The 12041-nt window shown below is 46.2% G+C and overlaps 4 protein-coding genes across 4 annotated transcripts; 2 read left to right on the top strand and 2 right to left on the bottom strand.

The window, feature by feature from the left end:
- Positions 1-399: 399 nt before the first annotated feature.
- Positions 400-2517, top strand: TRV_06997 (Mis6 domain protein; the record flags this gene model as incomplete). Its single annotated transcript, XM_003018938.1, has 4 exons — positions 400-442; positions 534-1528; positions 1596-2345; positions 2473-2517. The coding sequence occupies 4 exons, from the start codon at positions 400-402 to the stop codon at positions 2515-2517; spliced, it is 1833 nt and encodes a 610-aa protein (XP_003018984.1).
- Positions 2518-2704: 187 nt separating this feature from the next.
- Positions 2705-3268, bottom strand: TRV_06996 (uncharacterized protein; the record flags this gene model as incomplete). Its single annotated transcript, XM_003018937.1, has 1 exon — positions 2705-3268. The coding sequence occupies one exon, from the start codon at positions 3266-3268 to the stop codon at positions 2705-2707; it is 564 nt and encodes a 187-aa protein (XP_003018983.1).
- A 596-nt stretch (positions 3269-3864) lies between these two features.
- On the top strand, positions 3865-10297 carry TRV_06995 (uncharacterized protein; the record flags this gene model as incomplete). Its single annotated transcript, XM_003018936.1, has 6 exons — positions 3865-6297; positions 6350-6712; positions 6769-8052; positions 8109-8340; positions 8393-8694; positions 8753-10297. 6 exons carry the CDS (start codon positions 3865-3867, stop codon positions 10295-10297), a joined length of 6159 nt encoding a protein of 2052 aa, XP_003018982.1.
- Positions 10298-10654: 357 nt separating this feature from the next.
- On the bottom strand, positions 10655-11943 carry TRV_06994 (uncharacterized protein; the record flags this gene model as incomplete). Its single annotated transcript, XM_003018935.1, has 2 exons — positions 10655-10779; positions 10833-11943. The coding sequence occupies 2 exons, from the start codon at positions 11941-11943 to the stop codon at positions 10655-10657; spliced, it is 1236 nt and encodes a 411-aa protein (XP_003018981.1).
- Positions 11944-12041: the final 98 nt, after the last annotated feature.

Below are 12041 nucleotides of genomic sequence, written 5' to 3'. Positions count from 1 at the left end.
ATTCACTATTCCCACGCCGGCCGGGTCATGCTTTGATTGATGAACTTACCGTATATTTTTATTCTCCTTCCGATGTCTTCTTAGTGTTTCCCCTTTTACATCTCATGTATCTCTGTGCCGCCAACTCCCATCTCTGGGTTCCTTTTTGTGGACACTGTCCCTTCTTATCTCAGAGTTCAGCATAGGATACTTAGATATATTATACCTTCATTCGCGCAATTCTCTTATCGCATCTTCGTTTCATCGTAGTATGTAGATGTCATGGATTATGTAAGCAAAAATTTGACTCTCACTAGGCGAACTTTGTTCCTTCAGGGCGCGTAAGAAACGCGATAATCATCAACACAGAAGTCAAGCAACCAGCGAAGATGAGAACGATCGAAGAAAATATATACTACAATGACGTGGACATTGGAAGAGGCTGTAGAGCAGCTCGAGAGTGGTAAATTTGACTTTTTATCATCTTTAACTACCCATGGAATTGCGCTAATTAGATTAAGTTGCAAATGTGCCTGCAAAGCAGCGACATACAGCTGTTGCTGAGCTGGTGAAAGTGATAGTTTCTTCGGCCTTTGATTCTGGGCTGAAAACAAACATACTAGATCATATACTGAACGTTGTCGTGTCATCTAGGCACCTTGATCAGTCAATTGTGACTTCAATAATCAAAAATTTATACCCCGCTGAAAGAGTTCCAGCAAAAGTTGTGTCCCGAGTGATTTGCTCTCTCGGAGCCACAAAATCAAAACCGTCTCCAGCGACGCAAAATTTGCTTTTGAGATGGCTTCTACTGGTCTATGATTGCCTAGTGAACCAGATTCACCTGGAGAAATTTTATAGCATCCTCTTTGATAACTTGGATATGATTAGTTTGCGCCGCCCGATCTGCCACCTACTCTCGCTCATCACCCGGAGGAAACATGTCAAACCATTCCGTGTATGGGCCCTGTTGGAGCTAATCCGCAACACGGGTGGTGATGAAAGAGAGCTTTGGGGGCTGCTGCGAGTCTATAAAAGCTATTATCCTGACATTATCGTTGATGATACAGCGATTCCTCGAAGGCGAGCAACCTACTTTTTCAAACATCCTGACCAGGAATGGACCGCGCACATGAAATTACTTCAGGAGAGGGCTGCAAATACCGCTCCCCAGATCGCCCCAGAAGCTTTTCAGGCTATCCGTCGAGATGGTGTCAAAAGGAGCCGGATTGAGGTTGTTATACCCGTTCCTAAAACTTCTCGTGTCCGCCGCGGCTTTACATCTCTAGAAGAACTCAGCAATGTACGAGATTTTGTCAAGAAACTAGACAAAATTGAGCTTCCGAACCAGATAGCTTCCGCGTTAATGGAACCCCTAAGTCAGAAATTCTTACTTCTAGTGCAGAATAAAGAAGCATTACAGAGGATGGAAAGCTGGCTTACAAGCTTCTTTGAAGACGAACTAGATCAACTACGAGAAGAAAATGCTTCGTCTGAAGAGCTAGGTTTTGTTCTTGATAGTCTGGTCCGATATGTGAGATATACAAAGGTAAGTTGTTTCTCTTTTACCCTTCATAATATTCTCTAATTTAGACTGACAAAGGAACTCCGTACAGGCCTTTCCTGGCTCTCTTGATAAGTTCCTCCAACATTATCTGCCAGTGTGGGATGGAACAAGCCATCGAGCAACGGTGCTGAGGCTCTTAGAATATGCACCTCTTCGTGATGATACTCTTCGCCAATACTTTCTGCCCTTGGAGAATGCGATTTTGGACAACACTATGGAGTCCAAAAGTTTGGTTCTTCAGTATTATACCGCACTAATACGGCGTTATGGCAGTATTCTCCGGTCGAAGACCTCTGTTGATCAGGCCCTTGACTTGGTGAGCGTAGTCCAGAGGGCCGAGTTGATGTCGTTGACCTTAATGGAATGCCCAGCAACCTGTGGTGCCAACCCAGCCAAGGACTCACGGCCCTCTAGCTCACCTGTCATGCAATTCTACACACAACTGGCCGAGCTATACGTTCATGCTCCAACTAATCCACTCATACGGCTAAACACCCCTCCTCCCGAGACTGTATACCTCCTCGTCTTCACACCCGTTCTCAGCCATATGTCATTGATGAGCAACGTGATAGCGATCTATAAATCTTCCTTTGAACAGTCCCTAGCAACTACAGCTTCCGCAGGTGATGCCCCTAGGCAGTTGTATGCAGATGCTGTTGTGGCCAGCCTCAATGGATATGTTCTAGATATCTGCAACCTACTATGGCGAAATAGGGGGTTGAATGGTGATGAGCCTAATGCTCTTGGCTGCCTCGTAAGAAGTGACGTGGTTGAATTGCTCACCGAGTATATCCAGGAGGTAGGCGAGGACCTAGCAAAAAAAGGTAAAAATGGTGGTATTTACAGACTGCGGCTTGCATCTATATTTTCCTTGAGCCATCACACCGCATTGTGTGGCATGTCGGCAATGTGTTTCAGAAATCTAGAGTCTATTGCTGGAAAAGACGGGCAAGAGATACTGGCCCGATTAACATGGCCAGTGACCCAAAAGGCGCTGAATGCTCTACATAAAGCTGGAGGTATCAAGGCTGACTGGCAAGAATACCGACTGAAGATGCTCGAATGGCTGGACAAGCATGGGTCTGAAGGAATCGGTCGATTGATGAGGAATTCTATGATGACCTTGAGGCAAGGGTAGAAGTAGCCCAGTTCCAGTTATCATTGAGTTGGTATGTCCGGACAATTGATATAGATATCCTGGACGCTGGGATCATCCCTGAGCTCATTTACTATATTTTCCACTGTACCGCGGGCCTCTTCAGACTCAAGCTTAACAAGAGTGTCTTGGTTTGGATCCCATATGATATCAATGCTCTCCGTAACCAGATCAGTGGCAGTAGACATCTTGTCAGCCACTGCTTTTGTAGCTGTGTGCTCTGTGTAAACTATAAGACGGTTATTTTCGTCTCCCTCGACATCTGTTGCACCAGCGTCAATTGCCAGTTCAAGATAGCTGTCAACATCAAGGTCGGGTTTCTGCTCAAACACTATCTTGCCCCTTTTCTCGAATAAGTAACTCGTTGGTGTGTTTGATCCTCCGGAATGTCGGATAATAGCTCGAATATCTTGCAGAGCCCGGGCTTTTTGGTCCGTCAAGCACTCTACCACAACAGCAACGGAATGTGGAAGCATTCCCTCAATGGTGAGTGATTCCAATGCTGCCCCAGCTGCTGTGATGCCCTGTCCTCTTGCAATTGCCGCTTCTATGGTCGGTTTCGGCATTCCGCTCCGTTTGGCATTAGCTATAACAAGGGCGAGGCGAGGATTCGTCTTCGGGTCTGGACCGTATACTAATCATTGTCAGCCACCGGCAGCACAGCAGACATGGAATTACGTACACTTTGATGCCTGGATAATGTCTTTACTAAATATCTGACGCTCTTTGCTCTTTGCAGCATCGTTTTTGCCTTTATCATGTCTTATTGTTGACCAGCGATTGTGTCCAGACTGAAGTATCTGGCTGCTCGAGATGTAACGACAGCTGCTACAAGTCCAGGACGGGTGGATCCGAGGACTCGGAAAAAGCCTGCGCCCTAATGTTGCTGCCATTTTGCAAAGCCCTGAGGCGCAATTGATGGATTCGGGAGCTCGTAGAAGACGATGTAGTTACGTAGAAATATCTCCCGATTCGTGGAGCGTTTGAGAAAACGGCTTGAAGTTGATCCGCGCCGTCTAGTTAGATCGGGACCTCCAGTGGAGTCGCCCAGGCGGCTTGGGCAGGTCGCATCGGAACCTCAAGTTGGATGCGAAGAACAGCAACGCAAGCAATAAAATCGAGAGGACGACGAAGGAGATAGAATGCTGTGAATAGTGATATAATGTCTTCCTCCGAAATTGCTGCCCGGCCCTCCAGCAGTGACCGCGCTGGCCAACCGCGCGCTGAACTCGACGTCTCGAAGCTCCACGCCCTCCCCTCCGAGCAGCAGGACCTCTACCTCCTTACCTACACTTCGGACCTCGTTCAGTATACGGTAACGCTGGACAAGGAGACATTGTGCGCACAGCAGAATTTTATAAAGCAGGAACTGTTTAAGATCCTCCGCTTGGTATCGCCGGTGCCAACTCGGGTCATACGCAATGGCATTGGCCGCTGCTTCAGTGCTGTGTTTTCGAAGGGAAATAGAGCCACTCTTTTTGATACCGTCACGGAGCTGGTAGGAATTCTTAATTCCGGCAAGAGTGAAGTGGATTTGAAGACAAAATTTGCTGCTGTGGTGGCCTTGGGTGACATATTTGTGGCTGCGGGTGATGGTGCGGTGGGACAGTCCAGTGCCGTCTGTTCAGCTATCCTCAAGCTCCTGAAGCAGGCACAGAACAATGCAGGGTTACGATATTGTGTGTTCGTTTCGTTGAGGAAAGTGATAGCAGGAATTGGGTCGCCGATTGATGAGGCTACAGCTCGTGATATATGGAAGCATGCTCGAAACGCAGCTGTCAATGACAAAGCGTACAATGTCCAGGTTGGATCATGCTCGTGCCTTCAGGAGCTAGTCAAGTCAACACCATATTTTAACAATACCAATGATTATGAACACTTGAAGACCACTCTATGGAAAGTCATGGACAGCTCTGTTGCGTCAGTGAGGCACGGAGCGGCGGGCTGTCTTGCAATTTTCCTGGTGAAAGCTCACTCCAGCACGCCTATATTGAACATGAAACCTACCGCCCTTCGAACAAAGAAGCCATTGAAAAGACAGCCTACGGATCCCGTGGATGGTGATATTATAGAGCGGACCCAATCCCCGTCAGGCCGCAAGGCTGACAGCTCGCTATCCTTCAAAATGGAGGACCTTTTAGTCCAGCTTTCAAGCCACTACTGTAAATCATCAACAGGAAATCGTGCTAGAGCTGCAATTGCGGTATGCTATGAACTTTTACTCAAGGAATTTGGTGGTAAAGTAGTCGAGGATTATTATACGGAGATTGCAGACCATTTACTCGTCACTCTTTTAAACCACCAAACTGTTGCATACAGCCGGTATCGTCTCCTTCTTACCCGGAAATTTGTCAAACATATCCTCGAGGATGTTCTAGGCCGAGAAATGCTCCGTGAAAGTAGTCAGTTGACAGCGGTTAAATGGATTTCCAATAGTATCCTCAAGGACTATCCTCAGGTGGTTCCTGAACGTCGAGAGCCCAGCAAATATACCCTCATAAGTGCTCTCAGTGCGCTCTCTTCCCTCATCGAATCCCTCGGATCTGCTGCGGCAACTGTTGCTGAGACCTGCCGTGAAGCCTTGCTTCAGCTTCTCCAACATCCAAATTTCAGCGTCCAGGTCCATATTGCACACTGTATGCGTAATTTTGTCGTGGCATGCCCTCAACAACTTCTCTCATGCGTCACAGTATGTATGAACAGTTTAGCAAGGGAGCTTGGCCAGTTGTCGTCAATCCGCATGTCTGCCCCTCGCTGTCTCGGCTACGCACATGCCCTCTCCGCTATGCTAAGTACATCCCGGTTGCAGCCCCTATACGGATCCGTCGACGTTTATGCCAAGGTATTGTCACAAGCTACAGACCTCCTCAAGATAAGTGGAGATTCTGAACTTCGAGTTGCTGGCACTCAAATACAGGTAGCCTGGATCCTGATCGGAGGTTTGATGCCACTGGGACCAAACTTTACAAAGATACATCTCTCACAACTTCTGTTGTTATGGAAGAATGCCCTGTCACCGATAGCAAAGGAGAATCTTGCCAAGCGTGGGCCACTGGAAATGAGCTTTCTAGCCCACGTCAAAGAATGTGCATTGAGCTCGATACTAGTCTTTTTGGAATATAATAGCAAACTTATCACTTTGGATGGGTTGAAAAGAATTGCCATGATGCTTCAGGGAAGTGTCTCTTTCTTGGAACACCTCCCTAAATTGAAAGCCGTTGAAGATATCTCCCAACGATTGTCCCCATCACTTCAACTTGCGGATTATGCAACTTTGGTTCGACGACGAGTTCTACAATGTTTTACCAAGCTAGTCAATTTGAGCCACCTTAATCCTATGGACAATCTGCCCCTCTCCGGTATCCTAGGCCTCGCGATATCTTGTTTTGCCGATCCAGATGTCACCTCCGCGAACCCATTAGAGACATCTATTGCTGCTTCCACTGCAAACTTTGATACCTTATGGGATCTTGATGATAATTTCGGGTTTGGTGTTACGGGATTTGTGCGCCATTTTGTGCCCGGACAGTCAAGATCTGGACCTTTTATTAATACGAGCGTAACTGAAGCTACAGGCCATCCAATTGATTCTTCTGTGAGTTCAAGTTGCTCCCCATGTATAGATGGCTATCTACTGACTTTGACAGTTGATCACTCCAATGTGTCATGCAAGAGAGCATGATTCCGTCTTGCTTTACTACGCCAAAAAGATCAATTCAGACTATTTTCCAGATCCACCGCAAACCGAAGTTGTCAATTCCGCAATCGAATTGTTCTCTGTTACTCTCCCGCTACAAAACCCAAAGGTTCAAGAAAGCAGCGTTGAGCAAATTGCAACCATGCTGTCATCACATAGCCTCAATCGAAACCCTGGACGCAAAGCAGCTATGACCGCTAATATTGCGATTGCTCTTCTATATACACTCCGAGTTTCCGTAAATGAAACCCCATATCTCCCTGGAAATCTAAAACATGTTGCAGTTGAAAGACTTTTCCAGGAGCTCATACAGGTACGTAACTTTAGATTTCTTCCTTATTCCATGGCTTAAGTCTTATACCGCATTAGACTTTTATAACAAACCCTGATTATATCATCCGAATAATTGGATTTGAAGGGCTTGGCCGTTTATGCAACAGCTCTGGCAATGCATATACAAACTCGGAAATAAACAGACTTGTTGATGTCATTGTCGAAAACCGTGATCCCCATGCCCGAGCTGGGTGCGCAGCTGCGCTAGGCTCCATACATGCTCAAGTCGGAGGGATGGCAGCAGGGTTTCATTTGAAGACTATCGTTCGTGTTCTAATGTCACTATGCAATGACCCCCATCCCGTTGTTCATTTCTGGGCCTTGGAGGGCTTGGCCCGTGTTATAGACTCCGCGGGCTTGACATTCTCGGCCTACGTATCTGGAGCATTCGGGATGCTGGCTCGTCTATATGTTGCAGATACCCATAACCACGAGGCACCGACCGCGGGGACTTCCAATTTTGAAGCTGAATTCTCCACACCGTTAGCAATTGGCCGGTGTGTCGATGCTCTCGTGAATGTGGTTGGGCCTGACCTCAGAGATGTTACAAAAACGAGGGATCTGGTTTTCACTATAGTCAAGGAGTTTCAACTGGAACGCGATGCTCCTTTGATAAACGTCAGCTCCCAGTGTCTAGACCATTTGTCCTTGTATGCACCACAGTATATGGATTTCTCTGGTTATGTGCAATGGCTACAGAAAGAATTAGCCTCGATAGACAAGCAAGTTAAGCAAGCCGCAGTTTATGGCCTTAGCAATCTCATGAAAAGAGATGTCAATAGGGTCATTCAAACTGCATCATCAACATTCGAAGATGAATTATGGATTGCAATCGATAACGATCCAGGGAACAAACTTCTCAGAGACATTATCGTAAATTGGCTTCAGCAGACCGGATTATCGAACACAAAAACTTGGATCGAGAGATGCCAAAAGGTTCTGACAAAAACGAGGTCCAAACGCGATGAAACGGCCTCGCCTCCTCCCGTCACTGCTACTGGCCCCGCCAACTCTGACCTCCCGGATGAAGAAGTTGCTGGATTTGCCACAGCAGTTACTGGTGAGAGTAGAGAAGCTACTGATACGTCCGCCGGAGGAAAAGAATTACTCAAATGGCAAACCCGAAACTTCGTTATTGGATGTCTTAGTGAACTTTTAACGATGGTTCAGGGTGAAATCCTAGCTGACCAGACCATACCAGCCGAAGCTGCATTGCAGGAACGAGTTGGGGATATTGTTCGGATGGCATTCTCTGCATCAACGGCAAATGTCATTGACCTACGAATCTGGGGACTGAAGATTTTGGATCAAGTGCTTAAGGTGAATTATCAATGCGCCATAAAGATTTAATGCAGTACTAAATTAATTTTTGTTAGTTGTTCGGGCGAACCCCTGATCCTGATTTTTCTGAAGCATCTCTACTTGAGCAATATCAAGCCCAGATTGCATCTGCATTAACTCCAGCGTTCGCTGCAGATTCATCTCCAGAGCTTGTTTCCGAGGCTATAAATGTCTGTGCCACGTTCGTTGGAACTGGGATAGTTACCAGTGTTGAACGTATGGGCCGTATCTTCAAGCTTCTTGTTGTTGGACTTGAGAACTTTGCTAGTAGGTGCTGTCCCAACCCTTATTATGAAACGGAATTTAACCCACTCAATAGACAAACCAGACATGACGGAGATTGGAGATCTTAAAGGCCTCAATTCCAACGCACGTGTGATGGTAAAACTAGCCTTGTATTCTGCATGGGCGCGGCTTCAAATATCTAGCAGTGAACAAGCCTATCTTGTGGATATTGTATCGCCATACACAGCTATGTTAACTCCACTTTGGCTCTCCTCCCTCCAGGAGTTTGCACGCTTAAGATTTGAACCTGAGATATCTGGTACGATGGGCCCAATGAGTTTATCGGATAATCCGGATGATATCTATTCAGCCCTTAACCGCGAAATCCTTCTCAAGGTATATATTCCTTTGACCCAACCAACTATACAACCTTCTAACATTGTACTTGGCTTAGTTCTATCAAGATTCTTGGTTAAATTTTGTTGATGCTATCGCCAGCCTCGTTGAGAAGGATAGTGATTTCGTGTTTGATGCACTAAACGGTAAACAGGAGCTTCAAAAGACTGAAAGCAACAGAGATGACCGCATTAATACTGGCGAAACAAAAGAAAAAGGAAATCATATCAACTACCGTGATGAACCAGTTGCTTTCTTTTTCGTCCTTTTTGGACTGGCGTTTGACGCTTTGGTCAGCCAGAGCTGTACTCCTGCCCAAACACTCGAAATCCTTCAGGCTTTACAGAAAATCCTACATCCTTCTGTTGCTGGCAATGCAGTTTACCAGGATGCTATCTTTTCTGAAACTATTGATACTTTGAACAGGATGGTAATGACCGAAAATTTAGCCATCCAGTCCGTTATAGTCCAGATTGTTAGAAGTCTCTCCCTTCATCATCCATCGGCAACTAGAGAGAGCACTTCTACGGAGCACCTATCGGATGATATCGAACAGCTGTTTGAGTTAACACGCAATATCATACTAGTTATTGCAGGTGTTCTACCCAACCTTGGGGAATCGTCGCCAAAAGCCCGATCTGAGGCATCTGAGGAATCAATTTCTCTAATCCAGCATTCTCTCTCCGCGCTGGTGGACATCACATCTGTGTTTCCATCCATCATTCGGGATGACTTACATACATGCATAGTGCATATATTCACCACGGTCTTCGCTACTGGTAGTTGTCAAGCGGAAATCGTTCCTAAAATTCTCCCTATCTTCAAACGCTTCCTTCAAAAGCTCTGTCAACCCGACGAATCTCAGAATCAAGAAGCCTGGAGTGTTAGCCGCCAAATCCGAGGATGTTTGGCGAGGTTCTTGGGCATTTTAACTGTTGCCCAGCGTCGGGAATCAGACACTTCTCTTCCCTGCGCCAAAAATACACTCCTTGGTATTACTATTATCCTCACAACTGCCAGTTCTGTTATTCCACCCCAAGATCCATTGATATCACGAGCAATGCAAGAATTGCTTGATTGTTTGCAGGACCTAGGCCTCGGTAGTGTTGCGGCTAGTTGTGTCCGCTCTCTCCTTCTAAACCCTGGCGCCCGCTCTTCTACCGACGAGGTAATAGCTCGCACCCTCTTCCCTAGACTCCTGGCATTCGTGACAAAGACACCGATTGGAATCAATAATGAGCCGCCAATCGATGCAGAGAACATGAAATCCAATGTTACCCAAACCTTGGTGTCTGTTGTGGGGTCACCAGCATTTACGAAAGCCGCTATTCCTGCTGCAATGGCGTTATTGATCCCAGCGTTTCTAACACGGGCTAAACATGACGGATCTAGCGTCTACCAGGAAACTGCAACTCGGCTATTAGAGCTTGCAAAGATAGATCAAACTACTTTCAGGGGCTTTGCTGCCAATATGGAGCAAGGTTCGAAAGGTCTTTTGGAAGAGATCCTCAAGACGGTTGGGCAAAAAGAAGATAACAGCAAACGACACGAACATGGACAGGAGAGAAATGCACCGACTATCGCCTTACGTATGGATTTCTAAGAGTTCGCTTTATCAAAACGAGCCCTTTAGCGCGTTCCATATTACAACTTTGTGCGATGATACCTATATATGTGCTGCAGAGTTCTCTTATTCATGTATAAATTACTGCAAAAGAGCCAGTCAGGTCATTCTTAAGCTTGGATCATAATTCGTTAGACAATACATATTTACTGTTAATGTTGTATAATTTTCCCTCGCACTTACACTGCGTAATAATAGAGGGAAAAGCCATGGAAATACCCTACAATGAATGGTTAATGCCCTATCGGCTTCCCCAAGTCAACGAAAGTTTTTATCCTGAAATGTCTTAATAGTTGTTAAATAGATAAGATGTAGGCACTTGAAGATTGTGAAAGATTACTGCTTGGTGACTTGAACAATATCACCAATCGCAACTTCTTCAGATTCTGCAGCAGCCTTCTTCGCCGCCTCGTGCTGTTGGACCCTGTAAGACTGGTATCTTAAAGCAAGAATAATCATACCTATAAAATGTTAGCTACAACATATAATAGACAGAAGTTAGGGAATCCCTTACTGGCACTTGTAGCAACTGCAATAACAGCCCTCCGTGTAAGCACCCATCTAAGACCTTCTACTTCGCTCTTCCCGTCACTGTTAAGAGACACGGTGATTTGATAGTTTAGCTCTTGTATTGCTGTGTCAATTGACCGCTGAAGTTCTCTGGTTGAAATCTTCTGATTGTTGAACATCTCTTTTAGGTCATCCTTTAAACCGGCAAGGTCTTGTGTCATGCGTTGCGTTAATATGTCTAGCTCATGCTGTATTAGGGCTCGTCGAGTACGTTGAGATTGTATCTCGGTATTCCGAGATGCCTGAATAGAGGTTTGTAGCTCCGAGCATGCTGCTCGGAAAAGGTAAACCTCGTTCTCAAAGTCAGACTTTGACATCAGTCTGCTACGGGTTGTCTCAAGGTTTCCTGCCAGTAAACCTCGAATTGATTTGGCTATGGCTATCGATTGCTGCTCCGTAAAGCCACTTTTGTTCAAGTCTTTCACCATGGTGTACGTGTCAAAGTGATGGACGAATGGACTCGAATGGGGGGGTTTGTGGCTAGGAGGATGGATATAAGGCTCCATAGCGTTCGATTGAGACTGATCCGTGTCCTTCTGGGACTCTGATTTTGACATCTTGTAAACAGATCCTAAATCACCCTGAGAAGGGGAACCACTAGCGGACCCAATCTCGATTAAACCAGGAGGTTCAGTTTGTTCAACATTCCCATCAACGGTATTTTCTGAAGCTGATCCGGATGCAGCATCCTTGGTTTGAGCTTTATCAGGCCACTGGGTACCACCTTCCGATGCGCTTCTTTTTGAGGGTGGTTTAGTGTCATCTACCGCTTTATCATCCTTGGCTGTTCTCTGATCTGGCTCCCCTTTTGATACCTTATTTTGGCTGGATTCCGGCCTTGTGCTAGAACCTTCCGACGGAGGTACTCGCGGCTCTACAGCTGGCCCGTATCGTTTCTGGAAGCGTGTGTTTTGTTCACATGCTCGACTCGAATGGAGCCCCGCGGAATGCGTTCGCTGGACCGGGCAACGTATAGATCGATAGGTAGTAGGCTCACAAGCTCGTACAGAGCGTAGGAGGTTAGGGTAAAGAAAAGGGAGCCGTTGGTGTGCCATATTATGATTGCGATGAAGTCAGCATTGCCTGACGGAATGAAGCAAGTGAAGATGTATCAGAATAAAAAGAACGCCGACACACAGCAAGCTCTGGAAGG

Source organism: Trichophyton verrucosum (assembly GCF_000151505.1).
Source record: "Trichophyton verrucosum HKI 0517 chromosome Unknown contig00859_1.f1.exp, whole genome shotgun sequence".
Classification (NCBI taxonomy): domain Eukaryota; kingdom Fungi; phylum Ascomycota; class Eurotiomycetes; order Onygenales; family Arthrodermataceae; genus Trichophyton; species Trichophyton verrucosum.
The sequence above is the reverse complement of the archived record's forward strand: the minus strand, read 5'-3'. Positions and strand labels throughout refer to the sequence as shown.